We start from the raw sequence: 27,704 nt of genomic DNA, 5'->3' as shown, positions 1-27,704 counted from the left end.
CTCTGCCAGGGTGTACCCACAGCATTTTCTCTTTTTTTTTCCCCAGAACGATAAAAGAAAGACTCCATCAGGTCAGTAGAGATGCTCCTGTTTCAAGGTGTGCAGAAATTCCCACCTGCAGTGGTTTGAATGAGGGCTGGTGACAAAAAAGCCAGGGCTGCAGAAAGCAGAGGGAAACTGGTCTGTGCTTTGCGGGGCACATCCTGGAGCTCCTCCAGGATCCTGGTTTAGCACCAGAGGGATCACACAGAGAAATCCTTAGGTCCGAGTTCAAATGCTGTTTCTTCAGTGACAAAAGTGAAGTGAGAGTGCACAAGAAGAGAACACCACTCCCAGGGTCAACGCAGCCATTCCCCCATGAGCCCAGCGTGGGGCAGGGCAGGACGGAGCCGGGGATGCTCCAAGGGACCACAGGAGAGGTAGAAGAAAGTTCCAGTGTGAGACCAGGGCCTCGTCGGCCCCTTGACCAGAGAAAAGCGAGCAGGACAGCTGGAGAGGCTGTGTCCTCAGCAATACGCTCCTGGGCTGAGCCTTCAGCCTTCTGAAGGGCTCCAGCTGTGCAAGTCCATTCTCTGTAGGATTGTCCTTCAGGTGTGTGGCCATGGGGGAAGTCGTGCAGCACCAGTGTGCAACCCCGCCCTCACCCATCTGCACCCATAGCTGAGGGCAAGAATGCCCTTCCCCATGTGCCCAACCCCACTGCAGAGCAAAGTGGGCACACGGGGAAGAGCAGAGGGTCAGCAGAGTGTGCAGCTGGGATTCAGAGATGGCTGCAGGGACGTGCAGCAGGTCGGGCTGGAAGCAGAGCAGAGCAGCTCAGGGTGAGCCAGGTCAGATGCACCGCTCCAGCTGCTGGAGCCAGGAGTGCTGAGGTGAGAATGAACAGAAGATCCTTCTGCAGATCCACCGCAGTGCAGAGGAATCCCACAAGTAATGTCTCCAAAGAAAAAAAACAACCCGACCTCTGGTCCCAGCCAGAAGACTTCAAATAGCCTTGAGACTGTGGAACGGAGGAGGACTCCTGCAGGAACCAGCCCTGGAGGCAGCGGGGACACAGCAGCGCGTCCAGGCAGGGGCTGCATGAAGCCACAGTGGCAGGAGGAACCCGGGTGTCTCTGAGAAGGAGCCAGGGAGCTCGCGTGGACTCCGGGCCCTGGCAGACCCGGCAGGCAGCACAGCAGGGTGGCTGAGCAGAGGGGTGAAGTCTTTTCTGGTCACTGGAAAACCACTGAGGAACTGCAGTGGGAGGGAAGGTGGAGCTGACGGTGCCTCATAGAGCCGCCCCTTCCCGGGATCTGTCAGTGCTCAAAGATGGGATGAGACGGATCTCATCCACCCTGTCGGGTCAGGCACAAAACTTCCCATCCCTGGGCTGAGCACCCATAGATGATGGGGTTTTGGAAGCAAGGCAGACGTAGCTCAGCCTTCACCCTCCTGCCACGCGTTCCCGTCGTTGTGCAGTTCCTAGTTGGAGGCAGTGGGCAACCTCCTCCCACTCCAGAGCTTCACTGTCAGGTCGCTGAGAAACAAAAGCGAGAGGGACGGCGTCAGCCAGAGCTCTGCTGACACATGAGCACCACGAGCAGAAGCACTGCCCACCCCCAGCCCATGGCAGCATGCAGCCCACAGGGCTCCCAGGCTCTGTCTGGGGAGCAGTGGGCCCTATGGGGCTCAGCCTCCAGCTCGCCCCACGGGCAGCAACAGAGGACAAAGGCAAGTGGTGACCTGCAGGACGCCCACAGCCCTTGCACGGGCTCTGCCTAGAGCTCAAAGCGGTGGTGTTGCAGAGAACTCGGTCTCCTTGGGGCATGGGTTGGTTGGCAGGGGGCTGCCGACTCCTGCCCCACCATCCATGCTGGGGTGAGGGCAGAGCACGGCTGCCACAGGAGGTGCGGGCACTGGGCAAGAGGGAGAAAAAAATAAAGAAACAAAACAAAACAAAACGACGCGGGGGCACGGCCGGGCCAAAGGGGCAGATCACCTCTGGGAAGGATTTATCAAGTGGGGAAAAACGCAAAAGAGTTTCATACCGTTAAGAAGCAGCTCAGACCAGAGAGGAAGAACGAAACAGAGAGAAGAGCAAAAGCAAGCAACAGCAAGAAAGACAGAGGGAGAAAGAGATGGAGGGAGAGAAAGGGAAAGAAAAGACAGAAGAGTGCATGTGCGAGAGTCAGAAAGAGCAGGAGGGTCAAGGCAGACTAGTAGCACGGCCCTTTATGGCAAGGACGCGTCGTGGAAGGCAAGGGGTGAGCCCAGGCACGTAATTCCATAACTTTACCCGGCAGTCACTGTGGCACAGATGGGAGGTGGGGAGGAGGAGAGTCAGAGAGAGACAGAAAAAGGAAGGGAGAAAAGGGACATGGTGGAAAAGAGGACATCAGAGTCTTGCTGCCAAATCGCTCCCTGCCCCGCTCAGTGCAAACCCACCCAGGCCCAGCGATGACAGGTCAGCGTCAGCCCAGGGGTCTCCCACCTCCCGGGGGCTCTGGGGAGCACTGAGCTGGAGGCCCACCTGGAGGCAGTGAAGATGTGCTTGGAGTTGGTGCAGATGGCGTTGATGGGGCTGTCGTGCCCCTTGATCTCCCCAACCGGGGTGAAGTTATCCACATTCCAGACTTTGATCACGCCTCCTCGGCAGGCACTCAGCACCATGGGGCGGCCAGGGATGAAGGCCAGGGCACAGACCCAGTCCTTGTGCGCATTTGGGATTTGCTGTAGGTGTGGGGGTAGAGCAGAGACCACAATCAGCCTCACGCATGCACGCGCAGCTTCAGGGCTTCAGATCACTGCTACTGCCCCGGAGCTGATGCGAAGCACCGAGCCAGACGCAACACTTAGGGCTTGAATGCTGTTTTCAGAGAGTAACGCAGCAACAGATGCTGCAAGCCTATGTCCCAGGGGAACTGGCAGTGCTGGGTGCCCTTCAGTATGCATCTAGAGACATCCAGAGGCACTTGGCACATGCACTACTGGATTCCCAGGAGCTGGTTGCCCTCCCAGGTGAGTCCCGGGCAGCACTGCCCCCAGGTCCCTCAGCCTTCCCCTAAACCCATGGCAGCAATGCTGCTCCACCCCACGCTCCCCTGGGGAGCCCACGTTACCCCACATGCTCCCCTCCTGACCTGGATAAGTTCCTGCTGCTCCAGATCCCACTTTTTAATGCCGTTGTCCCTGGAGCCGCTGAAGAGGACATCTCCTTGGATGGCCAGGCACTCGATGCCATCATAGTGAGGGGGCTCAAAGTTGTGCGTGGGGCCAACATTGCCCACCACACCCTCAGCAATCTCAAACACCTGGGGGGAAGACAGCAGGTGAGAGACCCCAGATGGCTCTGGACATAGAGGTCAGCCCTTCTCAAAGAGCTTGGCCACCTCCCTCCACTTCCAAGGCTCAGAGCACTGAGCACACAGAAAGCAGAGAGATTGGGTTCTGTTTGAACGGTGCTGCTCTAGTGGGTGGGTGCAGCGAGCTGTGTGTACCTGCTGTGCTCAAAGAGTTTGCACCACGGCTGAACACCGCTCTCCTGGGTTCCAGGTTCACATCTCAGGCACTTACTCCTTACATCTGCACTTTGCAATGGATCTATCACTTAATTCTACAAATGCCTAACATCTTCCTGCAGTCATGGAGAGCTCTGCTGCCACTGTTGCTCAAGGATGTCACAGAAGGGAAATCCCATTTGTCTGAGATGCCATCAGAACTCATGGCTGCCTTCCTCGTTTCTCCTGATGATGATTCCCTCCTGCCTTCTGCATGACTTGCACTCGAGCACCAGGCTGTGCTGGATGTATGTTCCAGTTGGATGGCAGCGTCTAACGCTAACATCCTACAGTGCCTGTGTCTAGCACTAGAACAAACCCTCTTTCTTCTTCCACAAGGGAGCATTTCAGGGCTGGAACACAGGGCACAGAATGCCAGAGAGGGGAGTAAGTGTTGGCAGTTTTGGGGACTGAGGTCTGCCACACATCCTGCCACCAGGGAGAGATGTGCCACCAGAGAGCCCTATTCTGCCCCATTTTACTCACTGTGAGCTTTCACACGTCTTCACAAGCCAAGCCACCCTCCCCACCTCGCATTTGCCCACAAATGAAATAAAAGGTAACATATGCAGAACTGGGAAAACCAGAAATCTGGGCAAGGGGGAGAGAAGAGGTCACAGGGAAGAGGGGGATGACATCTGGGCTCTACCCAGCAGCCTGAGGAGAATACCTTGACATAGTGATCCTTGGAGCCCGTCACCACCAGGTCATGGTTGCTCGCTGTCTGGTTTACGGTGAGACACATCACGGGCCCGATGTGGCCACTCAGCTTCCCAACAGGCTGCAGCCTGCAACCAGTGCCATGGGTCAGCCAGCCCCTTCCAGCAGCACCGCTCTTCCAGGGCCCCCTCCCAGCACAAACCCCACTGCCCTCAGGCACCCCACACCTGAGGAAGGTCCCTGCAGGGCCACCACCATCAGGAACAACCAGTTTCATAGTGGTGCCGAGGGATGAAGGCAGCTTTGAGGCCCGACAACAGCCAGCTGCCAAGCCCAGACTTCTTCCCTCTCCTCACAGATGAAACCCACATCTCGAGTAGCCCCATTGCTGCTTAACATCCCTTGGGTCCTAAAACAGGGACCTGAAAAGCCATACAGAACGGTTCTGAAAGCCCTCCTTCCAGGCAGCCTCCACAGCTAAGAAGATTTTCCCTTTCCCCAGGGGAGCCCTTTCAGATGGACACTGTCCACACAGGGTCAGCAAGCTGTCCTGCCTGCCCCCGTGCTGCCCCTCACCTGCTCAGCTCCCAGATGCGGACGGAGTTCCCAGTGGCAGCGTACAGCGTGGTGCCAGTGGGGTTGAGAGCGATCTGGTTGATCTGGTGCTCCCCCTGCACGCTGGTCACGGTGCGGGTGGTAGTCCCAGCACACGCATCCCCAGAGATCACCTGGCCAGAAGATCTAGAGGAGGGAGGGAGGGAGGAAAGGATGATCAGAGACCAGGCCAGAGCTTCCGAGGCCGCACTGAGGAACCCAGAGGGGCTGTTGGCTCTCAGCTGCTCCCACACTGCATTTGCTGCCAACTGGTGCTAAAGCAGTTGGGCTTTGTTTCCAGCCTGTGGGACCCCAGAAGTTTCTGAGACCAACTTCTGCAAAGCCAGAGATGCCCACAGTGCCCAGGGTCCCCCCCAGCCACTCTTCTTCCCACTACGTACGTGAGGGTGCGGATGCACCGGGCTGAGTCCCGGATGTCCCACACTTTGATGTACGACGTGGACACGGTGAACACCAGCCCCGTGTGGCTGCAGTACTTGATGGAAACTACGTTGTTTGGGTGACCCTTGAGGGAAGCGATTTCCTGACCTGTCACCAGGTTCCACATCTTACAGCTCCGGTCTGTAGGAAGAATATACCTGAGAGCATCGGGCTGGAGAGTTCCTCCACGGCAGGGAGGCATCCACCCCTTCCCAAGCAGTGCCTCCCACCACCCACAGCTCCTTTCCAAGGGAACAGAGCCAGCCTGCTCCAGCACCGGGACATCAGGCGGACAGGAGAGCAACCCAGGAGCCACCCCCGTGGTGCCCACTAATTCCCCATGCCAACCTGCTCTCATAGCACATGAAAACCCACCAACCCCCACATCTTCTCTGTGCACCACGTACCTTTGGAGCCAGTGAAAAGCAGTTCATCGGTGGCATCCAGGCAGAGCACAGGCTTGGTGTGTCCTTCTGCCACGGAGACGCACTGCAGCGGGGCTGTCCGGGCGTTCTTGGTGCCACCCACTGGATTAATGATACCCCTTGCATGGGAAAGAAAGAACAAGCGTGGTGGGGTAGGCGTGGGGAAAGGCACAGCACTGCGTGGTCCTAGGGGCACGGGAAAGCACGAGGTGCCTCACCCTGAGCATCCTGCACTGCCAGTAGGGCAATGGAGCCTGAACTCAGGCACATCTGAGCAAATATCTTCATGGAAAACCTGGGAATCTCCCCACGAGCAGCCCGTGCCTCATGCCTCTGCCCCGGTGTCACAGACTGTGAGACACTGTGGTCGTGGTCTCTGCTGCTGCTGAGCCACTCGAGCCTGGCCAGCACTGACCTGAACCAGGAGACCCAGCTCATCGGGCTTCAGCTCAGTTCAGGACAAACTGCACTGTCTCCATCCTGAAGCTCTGCCAGGAACAAATGCTTCCTCATCCTCACATCCCAGCAGTTCCTTTGAGCCTGCCAGCCTGTGGCTGGTAACGAATTGGACTCCTTTTAAGACCATAGGGATGACAGAGGGCAGCAGTGGCATTTGTACCCTCTCCCACTGTTGGTTGAGGGCAGGAGAGGATCTATCCCCACCAAAAGGCACATGTGGCTCAGCCCTCTGGGCACAGCGTCTGCCAATCACCTCCACATCAGAGTGCTCAGGGCACTGAGGTCCAACAGCCCCAATGCTGCAGTCCTGATATACGTGGCCATCAGCAGCCCTTCCCTGCTGACATCCCAAAGCACTGCCTGGGGCTCTGAGCTATGCTAAATCTTCTCTTATGAGTAGGGAAAATGAGGCACGAGGCGGGAGAAGGGCAGGCCCGGGGCCACATAAGGTTTGCATTAGTCAGGAGGATGAATGTCAGCTCGTTAATTTGGGTTTGGAAGTCGCACGCATGCGATCTCTTTCTCAATTAGCAGCCGCGCTCACAAATTAAACACTGACCCCTAGCGTTCCTACTGGTCCCGAGGTGGCACTGAGTCCAAACGGAAATCCCAGCTCCCCAGGGCGAGATGTTATCAGAGCAAACAGCTCAAGGTGACAAAGCACACAGTCTGTGCCAGATCTCCAGTGGGAGCTCAGGGCACGGCACCCATCTGCAGAGGATCGATGCTCCTAAAGGGCAGGGAGGTTGTCCTGGCACTGGGGACCCTCTCTGCTGCACTGGGTCAAGCACCTTCACCCCCAGGCCGAGCTACACACAGTGGTGACTTGATTTCTGGGGCAAAGAGCTCTGCCCACCCCAAACCCAACACTGCAGAGATACAGCCAAGCACGGGGAACACCTGCACACATTTCCCTGGAAGATGTTGCAGGAAGAACACACTGACAGTGCCCAGTGTTGCTCACCCCAGCATCACAGTCCTGCTGGAGAGCCAGGGGATGGGACAGGACATGCTGACAAGAGCCCACCAGGGATGGCACGGAGCATGCTGCCTCTGCAAACTGGCCCATGTCCACAGAAAAGCCCAGCTCATGCTTCCAGGGGCTGAGCAGAGCAGGAACGGTTCAAACTCACAACCGAGGGGACACTGTTGGTGGCATGCCAAGAGGGGACAGCACACGCAAGCTGGGAGATGGGCAAAGCAGCAAGGCACAGGTGGAGCATGCAGGGACGAGGGAGAGCAACCTCGTGAGACAGAGAAAAGAAGAGGAAGGGATAATAAATAGAAAGTTGTCTATACCTCAGCACCTCCGAGACAGAGGAATCGCTGTCATCAGACCTAGGGGCAGAAAATTAGCAGGATTATGGGAGAGAAAACCCAGACTAGAAGAGGCAGCAGAGGAGTCAGAGGTGGAGGATTGTTATTGCATCCAAGCCAGTGTAGGACATGGAGAAAGAGGAGAGGAGAGAGGGAAAAAGAGAAGCACACTCAGAGAACCAGAGGAAAGGGCAGAGGAGCAGGAAGGTACGTGAGGGTCAGACAGCAGATCTCCGTCAGGACACGTCCACACTGCCTGCAATGCTCCCACACGAGGACGGCTGCCCCGTGTGCTGCTGGAGCTGCCTTTGTGGGTTGGTGCCAGTCCTCTGGTTCCTGCAAACCCCCACCCTGCCTAACTCCATCCTGCTTCACGGCATTCTCCTGTGGTCCAGGCCTGGCAATGCAAGGCTTAGCCAAAGCCCAGGACTGCGAGCAGCCAGCTCAGAGGGGACACAGCAGACAGGACAAGGCATGAGCCCAGCAGGGCCCCTGCACAGCATCTAGCTGCTGTTGTAGAGGAGCACTAAGGAATAATGGTGCCAGGAGGGTGGCTGGGAACAACCCAGGTGCTGCACTCTGACACCCCTCTGCGGGACTCGATAGGTTTCTGCTGTTACTGCACAGGTGCCCCTCGCTCAGACCCTCCACCCCAACTCACTTGTCCAAGGCAGACCCCTGGCTCTGGTTGCTCGTGAGACGAGAGAAGACATTGCGGTCATTGCGCGGGCGCGTGGGTGGGGACGAGGGAGGTGTGAAGCCAACATCTGGAGGCCTGAGCCAGGAAGGATGAGAGGAACACGGCTTGGGAGCTACTCACCTGGCAGCCGCCGAACCCAGGCCGCCCAGCCTCCCCCTGCCCACGCTGCCAGGCTCACCTCGCAGGCTGCCCACGGTCATAGGATTTCCTCCTCGTGAGAGGCGACGTGTCTGAGACACGAGATTGTCTGGGACTTAAAAAAGAAACAGAGCACAGTGGATGCCTGCCCTCCTCCACCCAGAGACCTCAGTGCTGAACCCCCATGCCCTCCCCCAGCAGAGCAAATGGGGAAGGCGGGTTGCCTGGTGTCACAATCATGAGATCAGAGGATCATCCTCTGAGCACAGAAACCTTTGGCAACCCATGAAGGCTGATAAGCAAGGGCAGCAATAGGGCCCCTCGCACTGCCCCTTTTTCCCCTCCTCTTGGACCACTCTTCTCTCCACCCACACAGGGTGCCAACATAAACCTCATCATTCTCCAAAGCCTGCTCAAGAAACCCACCACTAATGGCTGCAGGTTAACCTGGATGCATGGCAGAATTTGGCTCATCCTCATTACTTTGCCCCTCCACATCCAGGGCACAGTGTCCCACCCAGGGAACCTCCCAGTGCCCAGTGAGCCATCTCCCTTTGCTCACAAAGTGCTTCCTCGCGTGGGCAGGCTGACAGTGCGTGACACCTTCTCCTTGTAATAAGGGTCTCGGATTGAGAAGCTGATCCCATCTTCTTTGATCTCCATGAGGGATGCCAAGGACTTGGTGATGTTCTTGGTGGACATGTCCAGCGTGGGTCCTAGACATTCAGCTGACACCGCCTTCATCTGCCCCGAGAGCTTGGGCTCTCCCTAGAGCAGGACACATGGCTCAGGCATGGGCAGAACAGGAGAAGTGGCACAGCCAGAGAGCTGCAGGATGAGCAGCTCGAGCTCTCTGGCCATGAGAAGTTCACTTCTCCCTGCATCATGCTGGGATGCCCACCACAGCACCAGAGAGCAACCCCAGAACGAAGCCTCAGAGCATTGCTAAACATGTCCCTCCACCCTTCTCCAACAACCCTATAACAGGGCCACAAAACGGCCAACTCACCTTGAACTTGAAGTCATCCTGGCTCGCTGAGCCCTTCATGCTGAAAGACTGAGAGACGCTGCAAGGAGAAGGTGGCAGAGCTGGATCTTCAGCACTGAACTCCTTTCACAGACTGCTACCAGTCCCTCGGGCTCCCTAGGTCACTCTCTGCACCCCAGCACCCTTTCTCCAAAGGACGATCAAGTCTGTTTGTGTCTAAGAGATGTCCGTGCTCCCCCCCAAGGGCTAGGCACCACGAGAAAGCGCAGATGGTGCCTTTTTCTTCAATATCTTCCTGGCAGCTCCCGCAGGTGGCATCCCGCCCCATCTCCAGCCACCGCTCGCTCGTGCACGGCATGCAGGCTGCTCACCTCCCATCCGAGGCCAAGCTGAATTCCGACACCTCCTCGTCTGTGCTGGTGTAGCCATTCTCTGCACACAAGAGAGAAGGCACATCAGCAGCGTGAAGGGAACCAAGCCCCCACCAGAGCACACAGCACTGGAGCTGAAGGCACGCTCCGGGCAGCTGTGGGGTGGCAGGTCTTCTTCTGCACCCTCCATGCAGCCCAAGGAGATGCTGATGCCAATGGTGGCACGTCCTGGTGCTTCCCGAGCACCCAGCACGGAAGGGCCAGCTCTACCCCACGGGGAAGAGGTGGAGGCCATACCCAGTGCAAGGAAGGGCGGTTTGGGCTCTGGCCCACCTTGCTGGACGTTGTGGATCAGCGCCTGGAGCTCGGGGTGCGACTCGGCCTTCTCCCGCAGGGCGTCCAGGATGAGGTGGTTCTGCGAGGAGCCGGTCACATCCGTCTGCCTCAGCCGTCCCTCCAGGAGGCGGATCTGGGCCTCCTTCTGTGCCACCTGCAGGCCCTGGCGGACGGAAGGGCACAGCAGCCTCAGCCGGGCACCGCGGGCTCCCCACCTCGGCAGCCCACGGGGGGGAAACCCCCACGCGCAGACGACGCAGAAGCAGCACCTTGTCGATGGATGCCTTCAGAAAGTTGTCCAGCAGGAGCCGGGCTTCAGCCAGGGAGCAGGAGCTAATCACCACCGAGGTGTCCGTGGAGTCCAGCTCCTCCTGGAAGGTGGAAGGAATTGGATGAGGCTGGGGGGCACGGGAACTGGGCAGGGCCGGGGGAGCGGGCACTGCAGCCAGCACAGATGCTCAGGGCTGGGGCTGCTCCACCACTGCCCCACTGTCACACGGCTGGTGGCACAACCACTGTCCCAGGGGCACAGCCCAGCTGAGGAGAGCAGAAAACCTCCTGACAACAGAGGGGGCAAGGAGCCGTGCATCTCCACATTGAGCCTGGTGTCAGAACCAGACACCAAAACATGTGGGGTTTGTGCTGACAGGCCCAGCTTTCTCCCCAGCCAGTTTCCAGTACAGGCCCCAGAAAAGCTTGCACAGACACCAGTGACGTGGGGAGCATGCGGCTTTCCCACAGCTCAGGAAGCACTGGGATGCCTGTGTTCCCTCCCAGGGATGCTCCTATCTCCCTGCCCACCTTGGTCTCCTCAATCTGCATGATGGTGGCCTGGCAGTCAGAGATGCTGTCGTTGATGTAGTCGATGTTGGCTCCCAGCACCTCAATCTCCTCGTTCAGCTCCTGCAGCCCCTTCTGCTCCTTAGGGCTCTCTGCCTGCAGTTTTGCCCTCTTGCCCAGCAGGGCCTCCTGCAGCAGTGCAAGCTCCTCTCGTTTCTGGGGGGAGAAGGGAGAAGGATTGGCACTGTGCCGGCATGGCCACCCCCTACCCCATGCCCACCACCCTCACCTTGATGAGCCTCTCCATGTCAGCCTCCAGGTTGACAATGGTCATCCTCTGCATCACGATATCAAAGATGCGCCGCTCCAGCGACTGCCACTTGAGGCGGGCAGCTTTACTGAAGGTCTGGCTCGATCCCTTCTTGGGGAACTTCTTCCTACAGCCCGAGGAGAGCAGAGGCACATGGGCACCCTCAGTGTCTGGGAAGCTGTGCTTTACCCAAAACGATGCCCAAGTGCTGGCTGCATCGGAGGAGTCCGTCTCGCTTTTGGATTACCCACCTCTGCCGTCACCCCTCCCTGCTCCAACAGCTCGCTCCTTGCAGAGCACTCTGAGCACAGCCTGTCCCCGTGCTGTTTATCTCCAGCCAAACACAGAAAGAAGAGCTGGCCTCCAGCCTCTGCCTCCAGCCAAAAGGCAGACCCACGAGCCCTGGGATTCCCCACCACTCCTTCACTCAGCCCCGCGGTGCCACCGCTGCCCTGACCTGACTGGCCGAGCCCCATTGGCAGAAGGGGAGGGGTCTCCCAGGAAGTTATTGATTTTCCTGTTCCACTGGCGCACGATGCTGGAGACGGAGCGGGCGCCGGACTCTGGCTCGGAGGAGGTGGTGCTGGCTGAGACCTCTGCACCAGAGTCCAGCATGGCTGGCTTCTGGCTCGTCCTGCCTGCAGCGCGGTCTGACATGGGCTTGGCGAGACGGCGCAGCGCTGAGACCTGCTCAGAAGACAGGCCGAGGGTGCTGCCATCAGACAGCTGTCCCCGAACAAACCCATCACCAACTTCAGCTCCCCAAGGGGCCGAGAGCAGAGCTCTGGGGACCCAAAGCCCTGGGGCCATTGCACAGCCCTGCAGACAGCATATGGTGCAACCACCTCCCACCTGGTTACTCTCACCCATGAATACCCTCCCACCCTTTTGGGAGACCCACGCCTAGTGGGCACTGCCAAGCGATTTGGTGTCTCTGAGCCACTGCTTGGGATCCCCCTCGGGGCTGAGGGCTGCTTGAATGTGGTCCCCCCTCACCTCCTGAGTTTTCCTCCGCAGCACAATTTCCTGCTGCCGCTTCTGAGACTCCAGAGCCCGGATCTGAAACTGCATAGGAAAGACAGACCATGGGATCCTGCTGGGGAGAGAAAAGCTGCCCAGACACCCTAACAATGGCAGCAGCACCAGCATTTCCACCACCAAAGACTAAAGCACTGGCACGAGTATCGCTTGTGATTTAACAGTGAGGAATCTTCCAGCCTCAAGGCTGCTTTTGATGGCCCTGTCCCCCTGAACACGGTGGGGAGCTCACAGAATCACACAACCACACTGCCAGACTCAGGAAGCCCACGGGAACGTGCTCTCATCGGGGATTTGCAGACCCTGGAGAGACCATGGGTGCAGCAGAGACTTGAGCTTCACAGCCTGATGTGAGAGCACCTTGGAGTGCCAGAGCAGGACAAATGCCCACCCCTGGCACGAGGTCGGGCAGCAGCAGCAGGGCAGGCCGGATTCTCACCTCCTGCCGGCGCTGCTCCTTCTTGAGCTGCGCTATCTCCCGGTTCCTCTTTGTCTCCGCCAGCCGTCTCCGCTGCTGCTCCTCTCGCATCTGCTTCATCAGCGCAACCTGCAGAGGAAAGGTGTCATGCCTGCGTGAGCACCTGGTGATCCCAGCAGCCAGGACATCCATCCACCACGCAGGCATCCTGCATTCACCAGCAGGAGCAGAAAACAGCTTCTTCCTCGAGTGGAGCAGAAAGCCAGGCCTGGCCAAGCCAGTCTCAGCCCTGCTGCTGATCCCAAGGGTTGCCCTTCCCACCCTGGGTACCTTTGCTTTCTTCATCTCAGCCACCTCTGCCTGCAGCTTCCTCAGCTCCCTCTCGTAGCGGGACTGGTTCTTGAGCAGGCGAGCGTGCTCCTTCTGGGCTGCCTGGAGCTTCTGCAGGTCCCTGTTCATCTCCTTCAGTCGTTTCTCATAATCTGCCTTGATCTTGTTGGCTTTCTCCTCTGTGTAGCACTCCATGGTGCCTGCAGGAGTATGGAGAGAGTTTGTAAGGGTCACTGTTCCTGTTTTGCCGGAGCCCTCTGTCATGCTGCTCAGGCCGGGCTCTGTCTGGGGCACCCAGTGGGATGACAAATCAGGACTCAGCAGAAAACAGGGACAGTGGGTTACACCAGTTGTTGGGCTCAAAGGAGTTGTGGACCTGGACCTACAGCCAAGTACAGCCTGCATGGCTGACGCTGGGCTTAGAGATCAGCTACACCTTGGGTCTCTCCATCTCCCACTCCCACAGCAATACGAGCACAGCCTTGGGATCCCAGCTGCTCCAGCAGAGCAGGGTGGATGGCAAAGCCTGCAGCTGCATGCAGGGGATGGATGTGCCAGCCCTTAGCCAGGTGGGCAGGAGGAGAACAGGGACCCAACGCTGCCGGGATGGGACCCCGTGGGTGAGGTGGCTCTCACTGAGGTTCTGCAGCACCCGGTCCCGCTCCAGCTGCGTGTCCCGGATCTTGTTCTGCAGCAGGATCAGCTTCTCCTCATACTGGTGCTTGAGCGTTTGCAGGCGCCGCTGGCTGTTCTCCAGCTCATCGATCAGCTTCTGCTTGATCTCTATCTCACAAGTCAAATCTGCAAGGTCAGCCTGGAAATTCACGGCTGGAGGCCAGAGAGGACAGTCAGGCCAGGAGATATGGGGACAGCATAGCTGCCATGGCCCCACTGAGCCACGGTGCAAGGAACTCTCCCTTCTCAGGACTGGAGCCCAGTCCAGCAAATGCTCCCCCATACTCTGGGCTCTGCACTTTACCCTTCTCCTCTGCATCTGAGTCTGAGTCCACCAGGCTCTCTTCACTGCCTGAGTCCTCGTCTTCATCCTCACGTCCATCCTCTTCCTCACAGCCACTCTCATCCTGGTCCTCCTCCTCCTCCTCCTAAAAGACAAGCGCCGTACCTCAACTTGCAGCATGGCTTTGCCCTTCTCTCTGCGGTCTCTCCCCTGCTCCAAAGCTGAGCTCATCCCAACCAGCTGCGGCCCTGCAGTGTGACTCAGCCTCAGGATGCCCATGGGCTGAAGCATCATACCTCTTCTGCTTCATTCTCATCCGTCTCCTCCCCGTTGTCCTGCTGCAGCTTTGGCCGCTTCTTAAATGCTTCCTTTTCTGGGCTGGAGGAGACAGTGGGGTGTAGGTGAGTCCTAGACTCAGAATGAGCCCTGCAGGGACCTGCCAGCCTCCTGCTCTTGGATTCTATGGGGAAAGCAACCTCCAGATATTTGGTGGGTGAAAAGACAATCAAGGCAGTGCCAGGAGAGGAACACATGCCCAGGCTTTGTCTGGGTGCTCTGGTTTTAGCAAGGATAGGGGGAAAAGTGAGATATCCAGCCCCCAGAGGACAAAGAGGGGCTCGTGTGTGGCACCCTCCTTCCCAGCATCACACAGCCTTCACCTTTTCCTCCGCTGCCTCCTCTCTTTCTTCTTCAGGCGCTCCAGGTCCTGCTTGGCACGCCGCAGGACGTCAGAGGCCTCAGTTTCCACGGGGCCAGCAGGGCTGCCCAGCCCAGGAGCTGGGGATGAGCCCACGGAGAACTGGGGACGGGCAGAGAGGCGCGAGAGGCTGCGGCGCAGGGACTCGTTCATGGATTCGCTCTCCAGGAGCTTTGTCCTGGGGAGCAGAGGCAAGAAGTGGTCCGTGAGGAGACACATCACTGCCCCTTGCAGAGTGGATGTGGTCTGAATTTAGGGTGGTGTGAAGTGGGGACAGTCACCACAAAGCCATGCTCAGACACCTTGGACTGGAGGGCCAGGTTGCTGCAGAGGAGTATACTGGGGTCACGTGAGGCAGAGCTGGACCCATATCTGTGGGTCAGCAGCCCCTGGGGGACAGCAGGGACTCCCACCAGGACCTCCCCATCCATCAGTAGCCACGCAAACACTGATGCTGGCACCCACCAGCCCAAAGAACCCAACAGACCTCACGCCTGGCTCACCTCAGCTCTTCAATCTCTCGGATGTAGTTCTGGATGAGGGCACCGATGGCCTCGTTACTGTCACCTGCAGAAGCAGAGGCTTAGGGGGCTCAAGGTATGACACCCACAGCGTTCAGCGCCTGTCCCTACCGCACAGGGTGGGTCAGCCCAACGCGTGTGTGCCCAGCCTCACCTGCCTTGGCCAGCATCAGGTTGGCCTCCTGGCTCATGAGCTGGGTGACCCTGTTGTTGATGGAGTCGATCGCCTCCTGCATGGCCTTCACCCGCATGCGCAGCGCGCTGTTCTCCTTCTGCAGCATGGCGTTCTCACGGAACAGGTCGCTGTAGCCCTCCGAGCCGTCCTCCCCTATGACCCGCTTGCCCTGTGGGACACAAGGGCAGGTGCTGAGCATGGGGCACTGCCAGGACACAGAGCCCCACCACTCCCTCTCTGAGGGCAACCCCGGCCTCCAAAGCAGGGGAATGAAAAACCGAAGGACCAGGAAAGCATGAACTCAACAGGCAGAGTCAGAGATACTGCAAGGCTTCTCTCTGCCCTAGCATCCCTGAGGTCTGTGACTGACGGGGCAGGAGCTGAACCCCTGCTCTGAGTCTCCTAAGCTTGATCCACCACTCCAATCTTCCACCCCATCGGAGCACTGGGCAGATGGCAGCTTAGCAGTTGGCAATGGCAAAGTGCCATCCTCACAGTGTCTTAGCTTCACTCACACCATCCCACCGTGATCAAAACACTCATCCCAGAGTGAAGCTCAGCTGGCCAGGCCACAGGACACCCTCCATAGGGGAAAGGGCCTCGCAACACAGCCAGAGATGACCACATGATCCACGGGAGGGAGAATCACGGAGGGAGGGTCCTGCTTGCTAAAACTGCCCCAACCCAAACACAAGAAGGGTTCCTGCTCCCAGCTCCACTCCACCTCCGCTGGGCACTCACTGCCTTGTACTCCATCAGCTCCATCTGCAGACGGGCGATCTCAGCCCGCAGGGCGCTGATCTGCTGACTTGTCTTGTCCTGGTTCACCACCACCTTGTTCTTGATGTTGCGAGCCCGGTTGGCATACTTGAGAGTGTTCAGGGTCTCCATGAAGTCGCGGTCAGATGGGCTCACGCAGGCGATCATGATGGTTTGGCTATGGAGGGTGAAGGGGGGTTCCCCCACTCAGCACACAGGACTCAGCTCAAGCCCTGTGCCTCGACAACCCATTCTATGGTTTATAACTGAGGCATAAACTGGGTTCGGTCCCTCCCAGTGACAGAGTGCCATCGGGAAAGGGCTCTACAGAAACGTGTCCTCACAGCAGGCAGAGGATTCTGGCTGTCATGCCATCACCAAATGCTGCATCCCAGATCTGAAAGAGCTCCAGAGTATTCATCACCATCTAACCCCATTGGAGCTGCCTCACTGCAGCTGGGACTCGTGAGTAACCAAGGTATTCACATCTGCAATGCCATGATGCCTGTCAGGAGGCGTCCACCTCACAGCAGGCAGCCCACGTGTCATCTGAGTCCTAAAACAGCTCCTGCACACTCCATATCCCCTCAGCCTAGGCAGGCTCCCCGTACCTGTTGCCACCAAGGGAATCCTGCAGCAGGCGGGTGAGCTTGGAGTCACGGTAGGGCACGTGCACAGCTTTCTTGCTCTGGTCTCCGAGGGCACTGATGACGTTCCCCAGCGCCAGCTGCCAACACAAAGGAAAGTCCCTGTCCTTCTAAGCTCAAATTAGCAGCCCTCAATCTTCTGGAGATTTCCACACTTGCGCTGCATCCCTCCTCCCCATGGTCCTGCCCTCAGCAGTAAAGCCATGCCTTCACCATAATCTTCCCTACAGGTCCTGGCATGTAACCCACAGCAACTCCAGCTGCACGGAGCAGCTCCAGGCAGGACCCAAAGGAACCCAGGTCCCCAGGCAGCCCCTGCCTTCCCCCTGCTGCCCCTCACACGCCCATGGCCGTACCAGCCCACAGTTGATGGAGATGCCTTCCTTCGCTCTCTCGCCAGTAGCGCCCGTTCTCTTCAGCCTCTCCGAGCCAGCCAGGTCCACAAAGTGAAACTTGGCAGTGAGGGTCTCGTACTCGGTGGGGGGCTGGGCCCCATCTGGGAGGCCAGTCACCTCCCCATTCACCTGCAGCCAGGCACACACAGAGGGGTCACTGCCGCAGACCCAGCAGGAGCCCCCTGAGCCCAAGGCTGAGCACTGACCCTCAGCACACAGCCCCCCACCATCAGGTGAGAGGAGCCCAGCAGCAACCTGCTGCGGGCCACCCCATCCCTGGGACAGGGCTGCTTTGGTGAATATCTTAGCTCCCAATAAAAGCTCATATTCTCTATGACTGCAGAAAAACAAGATGAAACCCTGCCTCTCTGTGAGACTTCAGACCCTCCCCCCTTCCCAGGGAACCCACACAGAGCCAGGAAGAGCTCAGCTAGGAAGCAGGAGGGGAGGGGCAGTCCCCTTCATCTCACCAGCTCTGGGCGGGCACACACTCTCATCTGGCACAGATGAATGGTGAAGATGGCATGGGACCGGGAGCTCTGCACGTTCATCTGCGTGCTGGCAGTGGTACGGGACAGAGCGCCCTGCTTCAGGCACTGGATGAGCTGCAGTGACACACAGCAGAGAAAGAAAACCTTTAAGTGCCCTTTTAAAGAGTCAGGACAGCGTCTCCTGGCAGCCCTGATCACTCCACACTGGGGCTGTCCTGTCCTGCTGTCCACATAGCAAATCTCTGGCTTCAATCCCCCTTCTGCACTCACTGATGCTGCCCCCACCTCATCCTGTGAGCTGATGAGCCGTGACGTGACCCCCGTGGTGTAGATGCTCCCGCTGGCATCCTCGTGGATTTTGATGTTGGATTTGCGGTGACGCGCGTCTGGGTCACGGGTGCTGTCAAACAGGTCCAGGATCTCTTCATTGTAGAGCTGCACGGGGCAAAAACGCACTTGAGTAACAGAGAACAGGAGGCTGCTACAGCCTGGCACGGCGGGACTGGTGGGAGCAGTCCTGGGAGCTGGGATGCACGTGTCTGCACATATGTGCACAGCAAAGAGTGACCACAGTGCGCTCGTGGACGTGGGAAGGATGCAGAGAGCGTCTGCATGTGTACAACAGGTGATGCTCAGGTGAGCTCTGATCTGTGTGCAGGGTACACGTGCAGAGGAAAACACTCATGAAGGATGGGGTGGAAAGCTTTTCAGACACCTGACTGGCAGATGGCACAGCTCAGAGCAATCCCGTTCCCTCTGCCTGGCACAGCACAACCACGAGCAGCTTCAGAACGTGCCAAGGAAACCCTCCTGCCATCCTTGCTAGGAGAGCTGTGCAGAGAACACAGGCCACGCTGCCACCCCCGACCCATCACCACTCACCTCCAGGAACTGGGCGCTGACTTTGAACTCGGGTGCTGCCACCCCTTGACTCTGTGCCGCCCGCTTGCGCTCCTCAATGCCGCTGAAGAGGTGCCCGATGGCCCTCGGGATGATGCCTTGCTCATCCTCAGAGATGTTCATGTCAAAGCCAGTGCCCATGGTGTATGTCTTTCCTGCACCAGTCTGCAAAGGGGGAGCTGGCTGGGTCCCACACCTGCCCGTACCACCCCACGCACCTCTGCTGGACCCCCAGCACCCAGCACACTGCCTCCCACGGTCACGCCCCAGCCCTGCCACCCCTTCCCCCCCTGCTCCAGCTGCCACCCAACCCTGAGACAACTCCGACCCCTCCGCACCCAGCGGCGTTATCTCCCTGCCTGCTCCTCACTTCTGCGATGCAGACTCAGGAAAGCCCCAAGCCCAGGACAGAGCAGAGCGGGCACCTGGCCGTACGCCAGCACGGTGGCATTGTAGCCCTCGAAGCAGCCTTCAATCAGCTTGCCCACGCACGTCGTGTAGATCTGCTCCTGCCACGTGTCCAAGTCAAAGACAAAGTCATAGGTGAAGGCTTTGTCCTTCCCCAGCAGCACTTGGGGCTCGCCGGGTGTCACGGAGGTGCAGATGTGACATCCCTCGATTTTCTCTTTGGACAGCTGGGGTCGGATCCTGCAGGAGGAGGAACGCACTGAGAGCGGCCTCAGACCACCCCACTGCCCAGCCCTGGGGATGCGCTCTGTGTTGGGACTGCAGCTGCTCCAGGCTGAGGCCCAACGCTGCCACTGCACGAAGCAAACAGCACAGAGTGCAGGCAGGAGGGGGTAACAGCCCGCACACTGCACAAAGCTCCCCTTGCACCAACCCACGCCGACAGCAGCTCATTTGCTGCGGTGGCCCCAGCCGGGCAGCGCGCTCTGAAGCAGCCCGGACTGCCAGGGCACACCCGCCCAGGAGGCAGCGAGATCAAAGTGCGTTTACACAAAGCCTGAAATGCAAAACGCACAACGCGACCGTGTGAAGCACAGCAGCGGGCGGGCCGGGGCTGCGGGCCCTGCACACGGAGCCGGGACAGCCCCGGGAGCGCCGGCAGCCACGATGCCCCCATCCGACGGCTCTGGAGCACCGAAGGAGCCGCGCGGACGCGGATCTGCACACGTCGGGGCCGCGCGGCTCCGGGTTTTGGGGACACGACGGCTGCGGGAAGCGGCGGGGTGCCCCGGGGAGCCGTGAAGAAAGGGATCGCAAAGCCAAACGCTCCGGCAAACAGCTCTCATTAGAGCTTAATGACTGCACATCTCCCCTCCCTTGGCGCTTCATAAACACAGCTATTAATTCCTCCGAAGCCGCACGGTTGGCGGCCACCGAGCGGAGGCAGCGCAGGTCGGGGCTCCCACGCCTCGCTGGGGGGACCACCGCCCCCTGCCCCCCCGGGATGCTGCACAGCAGACGCGTGGGAGCAGCTCTCTCCGTGTCGGCGGGGATATTTCGCACGGCAGACACAATAGAAAGCAGCTTCTGATGTGCTCAGCCCGAGACTCCCGCAGCCTTCCCAGGGTCCCACCCTCCCGCAGGAAAATGAACCCCAGCTTTAATCACTTTCTGACCAACTTCGCGCTCCCCCTCCCCAGACACGCAGAGCAGCTCCTGGGGAACAGACACAACAGCAAACGGGAACCGCTTATTTTTGGAAGATTCTTCCTCTCAAGAAAAATGAGGGCACGGTTTTCTGCAAAAGACTTTTTTTTTCCCTTCCGTCCCCAGAAGGCGGTGTAATATTCGCACGTGGGTTCGGAGGCACTGCAGCTGCACTGCGTGCACCTTCCACAGCACTTCTGGGGACCACAGCTGTGGGACCTGCAGGGGTTCGAGGGGGTCCCAGGTGTCAGTGCTGACCACTCCTTTGGAGAAGAAACTGTTCCTGATATCCAACCTGAGCCTCCCCAGTGCAACTTAAGGCCACTTGGGTACAGGGTGGGAGCTGCTGCAGACAGGGTGCAAATGTCAGCCCTCCCATCATGAGAGCAGTAGAAAAGGAGCCAGGGGAGGGGGGGGGGCTCTTCCAATTCAAATGATCCTGTGGTTCTCTCCCCTCCTGTCCCAGGAGGAACCATGCCAAGCACCAGGCCACGCAGGAGGGTGCTCACATCACATCAGCCTCCCCTTCTCTGGGCCAAACCAATGCACTTCAGCCACCCCTCACACATCTTGCTGCCCCTCCTGCACTTGGGCTGGGGCAAGGGACCCAGCAGGACCCTGCCTGCCCCGGCACCAGCACACAAACCCCGCAGCAGCAGCAGCCTCCGTGCCAGGCAGGGCCCACAGCCGAGCAGGGGACACAAAGAGGCACAGCATCTCTCTCCTCCCCTTTCCTGCCATGCTGGCAGGCTGTGAAAGCACTCATCTCCATGGCTCGGCTGCCAGGGCGACCGAGCATCCGAGAGGAAGCAGCGGAGCGGGGCTGCGCCCGCAGGGGCAGGGAGCACAGGGGCACACAAAGGCTGGGCTGTTGGGGCCAGGCTGGCAGCCAAGTGCCCACTGGGCACCACGGGGAGGCAGATCCCACAGGCAGCCCTCGGGGTCCCTCCTGCCTTGGGGTAGAGCCCACAGGGGGAACCCAGCAGCTCTGGCCTCGCCACCAACAGAATGGGCTTTTGGAGGGGTACAGCCCTCATCCCCGTGGCAGGGCTTCACCTGCAGCTTGGCCAGGAAAAGGGGCTGCACCATCTGGGACACCTCACACAGCCCCCAAAGCACAGGAAGGTTCAATTTGAGTGAAGTGGATGGCTGCAGTCACATCCTCACCAGCAGACTGTGGCTCCCAAAGCATCAATTCAGTATGGCCTGGTCCCATGGGGTCCTAACGAGGACAAGACCCCATCCCCACTCCACTGAGTCCTGGGAGAACGCTTGCTGCCCAGAGGCGGCTGTTGGCACACAGGTTGCTCTGGACCCAAATCAAGACAAAGTTAAGCATTTAATTACCGCAGCAGGGAAGCAGCTCAGCAATCAGAGAAAATTGAATAAGGCTCCCCTGGGATTGCCAGGTCTGGTCAGAAAACACTCAGATTAAGAGATATAGCAAGGCATTTCCCAGTAGGAGCAAGCACAGCATGGGAAGGGCTCAGCCTTCCTCCACAGCTGCGTGTGGCTGCACCAAGGACACAGCAGGGCTGGCTGCCAGGACCCACAGCCCTGCAGTGCCAAGGAGTCGATGGAGATCCACTGGACACAGCTCAGCAACAGGGACCTGCCACCACACTATATCCATCCCCAAAGTGACCCCAACAAAGACCCTCTGCTTGCCACAAGCATGGGGGTGCTGGCTGTGCCCAGCTCCATGGGGCAATCCCCACTGCTGTGAGCCCCAGAGGACCCTGGGCCCCCTAATCCTCAGGCTTAGGGAAACCTTTCAATCAGGCCCTGGCAGCCACCATGTGCTGCTCATTAGCTCTGGCAGGAGCACACCGGCCCTGAGCTGCACCATCTGCTCAGGACCAGGACCTGCAGTGGAACAGGGACACTGCCTGCACAGGAACCCCACACCTGGGGGACCCCAACCCAAGGCCACAGGAAAGGGCTGGGGAAGCCTGGGGGAAGAAGGGATTGAGCTTTACCCAGAGCATCACCTGGAGGGCATCAGGAGTGGGCCAGGTTTGCAAAGTCCCTGCACTCCTCCCCTGCCCCATAAGCTGATGAGCAGCAGCTGGTGATCCCATCAGCCCCACAGTGCACCTGGGAAGAAGGGGTGGTAATGCCACACGGACTCTGCAAACAGCAGACTCGGGACGGTCCCTCACAGAGGGATGCAGCTGGCGGAGCCTGGCAGCAGTTCCCCTGCAATCCAGCACATCCCAAACCTGCCGGCTGTTTAACCCCACACAGCGGGGACTGTTTTGACAGCAATGGGGAGGAAACACCCCCCTGGGACTCGGGGCAGTGGGAAGGGCACAAAAGACGAGGCTGGCTCCTCAATTAGCACGGGCTCGGTGGGAGTATCGCCTTCCCCCTGTGAGACCGGCAGCCGCGGTCCCGACGGCGTGGTTTGGAGCTTCGGCTGCTGGGATTTGCTCTCCTTTGGAGCTTTGTCTCCCGCAATTTGCTCTGCCCGCTCCCAGTTTCGCTCCTGGCGCAGGAATGCCGCAGCCGGTCCTGCCCTACGGCTTAGGGAGCCCCAAGTTCCTGGTACTCCGGGGCATTAAGGATTTAAATCCCCGCTGATGGGCACTGGGTGCAGGCACTAAAAGCTTCTTACAGCCGCTTTGCCCGGGGCAATGCTGCAGGCACCGCCGCCTCTGCACTGCACCGCACAGCAGAGCCTCGCTCCCCCCACACCAGCAATGTTTCCATCTCCTTTCTAACATTTCCGCTGTAAAAGCCAGCAAGCGTGCGCCTGATTGAAGCCAGGCGCAGAAAAAACCCTCTCGCCCACACACCTGGGCCCTGCATTTCCCCCAGGACAGAGCCTGAGGCTGAGCCGGGGGGAGGCGAAGGATGGGGAAGATGGTTCGGGGTCCCTGTGCCAGTGATGCTTATGGGTCTTGGGGTGCAGCTATGGGTCAGTGCCATTCACCAGGGAGCACTGCAGTGCCTACAGAAAGGGAATCCCACGGTAACCCCTGGAGCCAGGCACATCCCCTGCTTTCTCTCACCTCCACCTCTGCCCAAACGTCATAAGCTCACCCTACACAGCCCTGTGAGAGCTGAGCAACACTGATCTAACACCGCTCAGACCTGGAGGTGACACAGGATCACGAGAAAACTGTGTCCTATGGGTCACCCCAGGGGGTCATGTCAGCACAGTATAGCTTCGGTTGGAAGGAAAACTGAAACAACACACAGGTCCAACCCCTGCCACGAGCAGACACCTTCCATAGGTGGTCTGGCAATCACACAGCACCATGATGACAGTGAGTGCCGTGTCCCTCCCTGAGCCATCACCCTTGGGCAGCACCCACAGCTCAGAGTGATGACACCTCCCCACACCCACATCCAAAACTATCCTGAAATAGAGCTGGTCCCAGGGGCTTCATGTGTGAGAAACCAACCCAGCAAGCAGAGGAGCCCCAGCCACGCAGCAGCAGGATGCTTTACAGCCCGGTTCCCACGGGGCTGAGGCCCTCCAGGCCATGCTGCGATGGCTGCAGGAACATCCCATCACTGCTCCCAGGGAGACGGGATCAGTTCCCAGGACAGGAGGCAGCCAGGACTCGTGGTGCTGTGCAGGGGCACGCAGCATCTCAGCGGGAGTGTTTATGAGAGCAGCGGAGCGCTGGAGGTTGCAGGGTTTAAATAAACTTGAAACCCGACTCAACTTCCTTCCCCAATTTCACAAGCTCTGCTTCCTGAGTGGCTGCTGCCGGCCGGGCACACTCGGGTGCTGCGCTCCCCCCAATCAATGCTGCCCTGGGGGTCTGGGGGAGCATTTCTGCAGCCACCCTCTCTCCCCAGCCCTCTGTCCCTGAACACTCTCCAGGTTTACACACCCCAAGCCCTTCCTGACACAGCAAAGCCACACACCGTGGGGAGCAGGGCTCTGTCTGCCCACCAGCCCCAGAACACAGCTCTCTGCAGCCACTGGAGTTGCTTGCAAGCCCACACACCCAGCAGAGCAGTACCCCCAGCCCCCGGGTAACCAATGTGCTCCAGGATGGAGCAGGAGCTGCAGAGCGAGCTGCAGCACTCACTGTGAAGGTCACCAGCAGAAGGAAGCAGACGCTGTGCCTCCCCCGGTCTCCAAGTGAGCACCCAAAGCACGAGGGGCCCTGGGATCCCTGCACGGCCCCCGAATGTGGCACAGAGCACTTGGCTCAGCCCCTCCCGCTCCAGGCAGCCCCGAGGCACCCGCAAAGCAATGCATCGCACTGCTGGCAAAGGGAAGGCAGCCCTGCCTGCAGCCACCAGCTCGCCGCGAGGCCAGCAGCAGCCACTGGGCCTGCGTCCCTCCGTGCTGACGGCAGCGCTGCAGCAGCCACCAGCCATCTCACTGCAGGCACACAGGAAGCGTGAACACACCCCCCCGTGCCCTAAATAACCCCCCCCAGCATCCAGCTCTGCGGGACCCCAGTGCCTGCTGGGGATCTCAGAGGGGGAACAGAAGAGATTTAAGCCGCAACATCTCCCTGCCTCCTCGTGCCAGGGCAGGACAACAGCAGGAACCAGGGATCACCAGGGACAGGGCGGCTCTGGAGACACCAGAGTTGGGTCCCGGTGGCTGCAGCTCCTCCTGACGGCAGTGGGACCGTGCACATCACCCATGTAACCCCAGCAGCACACAGCACCTTCCTCCAAAATCCCAGCACCCACCATCATCCCCTTTCCCCACATCGGTGAGCCCACCTCGATCCCACCAACAGCAGTGATAGAGCACAGCTGCACCTTCACGTTATTGCAAAGGGACAAAAGAGAGATTCTGTCCCCATTCTGCCACACCCCAAAGGTATTAATCCTCCTCATCACTACCCCATCCCAGGAGCTGGGACTGCAGGGATTGCATGGCAGGTGGGGGTCTGGGGGCTCCTGCAGCTCCGCTGCTCCTGGGAGGGTGCCACACAAAGAGAAACCTCGCTGTGCTGGGGAGGGGACCCAGCTCCAGGCCCCCGGGGCTGCTCTGACACAAAAGCAGTGGGGCGAGAGGCTGTTTCTCGCCAGCCCCCGACCTGCCTGCTGCCTGCTTTGTCTCGCAGCATCCTCACTCTCAGCCCTCCTTTGTCTTCACCTCTGCTACGACATCGCCTCAGCCTCCCGGTGCCCAGCATGGCACCAAATGAGGATTGCTTCCCCAAGGAAAGGGTGGGGGAGGGACGGATCCTTCCCTTCTCACCCCAGCCCTCACCATGGTCATCCCAACCCCACCACAATACCGCAGGGGGAAGGCTGTGTATTTGCAACATCTCCTCCTCGTGATCCCCTCCTCGTGCACAGGACAGCCCGGACCCCGTGGCACACGAGGGCTAAAGGGATGAGGTGGGAACAGACCAACCAAAGCAGCCCCACAGCCACCATCCCTGACAGCACTGCTCCATCTCCCCAAGAAAGGGAATGGGCCCCGGGCCTTTGTTACAAAGCTCCATCCTGAGAAAATCACAGATGGAGGATGGGAAGAGTCCGTCCAGCAGGAAATCTCCACCCGCAGCCGCCAGCATTGCTCAGACCCCGGGTCAGTGTCCCGGCACGGACACCCCGTCCTGTCACCACGCAGGCACCACAGGAACCCCCACACGACAAGGATGCTGTCACCTCCCCACCACTCCCCAACCTCCGAGGCCGCAGCCCAGCTCCGTTCTCAGCCCCGTGAACAGAGGGGTGCAGAAAAGCCCTATGCCCTTTGCAGGGCAGCGGTGCTGGGAGGTGCCCGTGTGCACATACACCCACCCACCATTTCCCCTTCATCACTGACACTGCACCCAAAGCATCTTTTGTGCTCTTGCTCTACCCAGGGCAGCAAATCCTCCTTCAAGGACCAACACAGTCCCACCACAGCACCCCATGGTGCCACTGTGCCCACACCCATAGCAGGAACACAGCACCCTCTGTCCCCACACAGCTACCCCATCCCGCAGCCCCACGATGGGAAGCAATGAAACGGCAGCTGGACGGGGAAGGGCCCATCGTCCCCTTGCCCCGCACAGGGCTCGGTGCACCCAGGGCAACCAAAGGGCGAAGGGGAGGAACCCACACGTCCGGCCCACGCCACGCGGGATGGCAGCTCTGGGTCCGTCCCCGCCTTCCTCACTTGATGGGCTCTTGAACCCTTTTGCCGGGGGCGTGGGGGCTCCTTCCTCCTCTCCCAACAGAGAAGCAAAGAGAAGAGCACCGGGCTGCAGGACCCCAGCGGCAGCGCTCAGAATGCACTCAGCCTGGTCCAGTGCTAACAAAGAGCCCCCCACTTTCATCCCGCCTCCATCCCCCACCGTGCGGGTGTGCAGAAGGTTTGGGATGTGCCCGCTGCCCACACAACAGCTCAGGGCCCCAGCCCAGAGCCCCCCCCCCCAATTAGGTGCTGCCGGCAGCTCCTTTATTTAGGTGCAGGAGCCGTAAGGCGCATTGTTCCCAGCTCAGAGGCGGCACAAAGGACACGGAGATGCTGCATAGTCCCCCCCCACCCCCACACACACACGTTGCGGGGGACCCCCTCCTCAATGTGCCTTTGACTCCACCGAGGGGAGGGGGTCCAACTCCGCTGCATGGAGACGGCCCGAGGGGTCCCCCCGCACCGCGGGGTTCAGTGATGGAGCCCATGGAGTTTTGCGGGGTTGGAGCGGCCCCATGGCAGTACGGAGCGGGACCGGGGGGGCAGCGGGCACAGCTCGGGGGTCCCGGCGCAGAGGTGATGGGCACGGAGTCCCCAGGGCTGCACCGAGCTCCCTCCTCCCCCCGGAGGCCGCACCCGCCCCGGGACCCCCGAGCCCCGCAGCCCCGCGCTCACCTCACCGCCACCTTCACGCAGCTGTCCGGGGCCGCCATGCCCCCACCGCCCCGCACCGCGGCCACCGCTGCCCGAAAGCATCCGCGTCTGCAGGAGGAGGAGGGAGGGGAGGAAGGAGGGAGGGAGAGAGGAGGGAGAGAGGAGGGAGGGAGGGAGAGAGGAGGAGGAGGAGGAGGAGTAAAGGGGGAGGAGGGGGCGGCCCCAGGTGCCGCGGGGCGGGTCGGGCGCTGCCGCTGGGGTCGCTCCCGCAGTGGGGGCTCCGCCGCTCCTCGGCTGCAGAGAGCGGGGCCGGGGCGGGCGGGGTCGGGGGGCGGGGTCAAAATTGGGGCGTGGCCATACGGGATCCGCCCACGGGCAGCGCGGCCACGAGGCCGCCGAGAGCGGAGGTGTTGCGGGGGTGCGCGGTCCCGTGCGGATGCGCGTTCACACGCACACACAGACGGCCGTCGGTCCGTGCTGCCCTCTGCCGGGTCAGCGGCCCCGCTCCGGGCTGTGCCGGGCTGCACTGGGGTGTACCGGACTGCTTCGGGGTGTGCAGGGCTGCAGCAAGCCTCCGGCCTCGAAAAGGGACGCACAGCGTCCTGCACCTCGCCCGTAAACCATCCCTGTCCACCTCGTAGTCATGGGAGCACATCCTCCATATCCACTGAGCAGAGCAAATGCCCCACGGCACTCAGGGGGTGCCCGGGGGGGTCGAGGGGAGGTCCTGACCTGGGTCAGCACTGCGTCCCCCCCACAGGCACAGCCCTTGCTGCAGATGGAGCTCAGTAACAGCCATCTCCCTTTTAATAAGTTAACAAAACGCCCTGCTGGAGAGCAGACGTACTTTGTTGATTCAGTTCTTCTGGGACCAATCATTTTGCTGCGTTTTGATAGATATTGGGCAAGGAAGAGCCCAGCAGTGTTGGGTTTG

At 59.7% G+C, this 27,704-nt stretch overlaps 1 protein-coding gene across 2 annotated transcripts; it reads right to left on the bottom strand.

The window, feature by feature from the left end:
- Window positions 1-807: 807 nt before the first annotated feature.
- KIF21B (kinesin family member 21B) lies at window positions 808-26,864 on the bottom strand. 2 transcript variants are annotated; one of them, XM_065747531.1, is made up of 35 exons: window positions 26,792-26,864; window positions 18,813-19,035; window positions 18,370-18,552; window positions 17,773-17,922; window positions 17,467-17,601; window positions 16,958-17,125; window positions 16,566-16,681; window positions 15,937-16,132; window positions 15,175-15,364; window positions 15,003-15,066; window positions 14,462-14,677; window positions 14,099-14,180; window positions 13,824-13,947; window positions 13,481-13,672; window positions 12,845-13,044; window positions 12,536-12,643; window positions 12,055-12,123; window positions 11,516-11,745; window positions 11,038-11,185; window positions 10,770-10,964; window positions 10,238-10,339; window positions 9,966-10,131; window positions 9,633-9,693; window positions 9,283-9,340; window positions 8,836-9,041; window positions 8,314-8,388; window positions 8,097-8,210; window positions 7,418-7,456; window positions 5,642-5,778; window positions 5,195-5,375; window positions 4,776-4,940; window positions 4,210-4,327; window positions 3,123-3,293; window positions 2,513-2,712; window positions 808-1,519 (listed from the first exon to the last, which is right to left on the bottom strand). In XM_065747531.1, exons 1-35 carry the CDS (start codon window positions 26,827-26,829, stop codon window positions 1,465-1,467), a joined length of 4,875 nt encoding a protein of 1,624 aa, XP_065603603.1. In that variant the 5' UTR covers window positions 26,830-26,864; the 3' UTR covers window positions 808-1,464. The 2 variants fall into 2 exon arrangements, with proteins under 2 accessions (XP_065603603.1, XP_065603604.1); XM_065747532.1 differs by lacking the exon at window positions 7,418-7,456.
- Between the last annotated feature and the right edge of the window lie 840 nt (window positions 26,865-27,704).

This window comes from Cyrtonyx montezumae, unplaced genomic scaffold (genome assembly GCF_038088225.1).
Source record: "Cyrtonyx montezumae isolate F1298 unplaced genomic scaffold, pur_monq_1.0 scaffold_45, whole genome shotgun sequence".
Lineage (NCBI taxonomy): Eukaryota > Metazoa > Chordata > Aves > Galliformes > Odontophoridae > Cyrtonyx > Cyrtonyx montezumae.
Note: the sequence above shows the minus strand (reverse complement) of the source record. Positions and strands in the feature narration are given on the sequence as shown.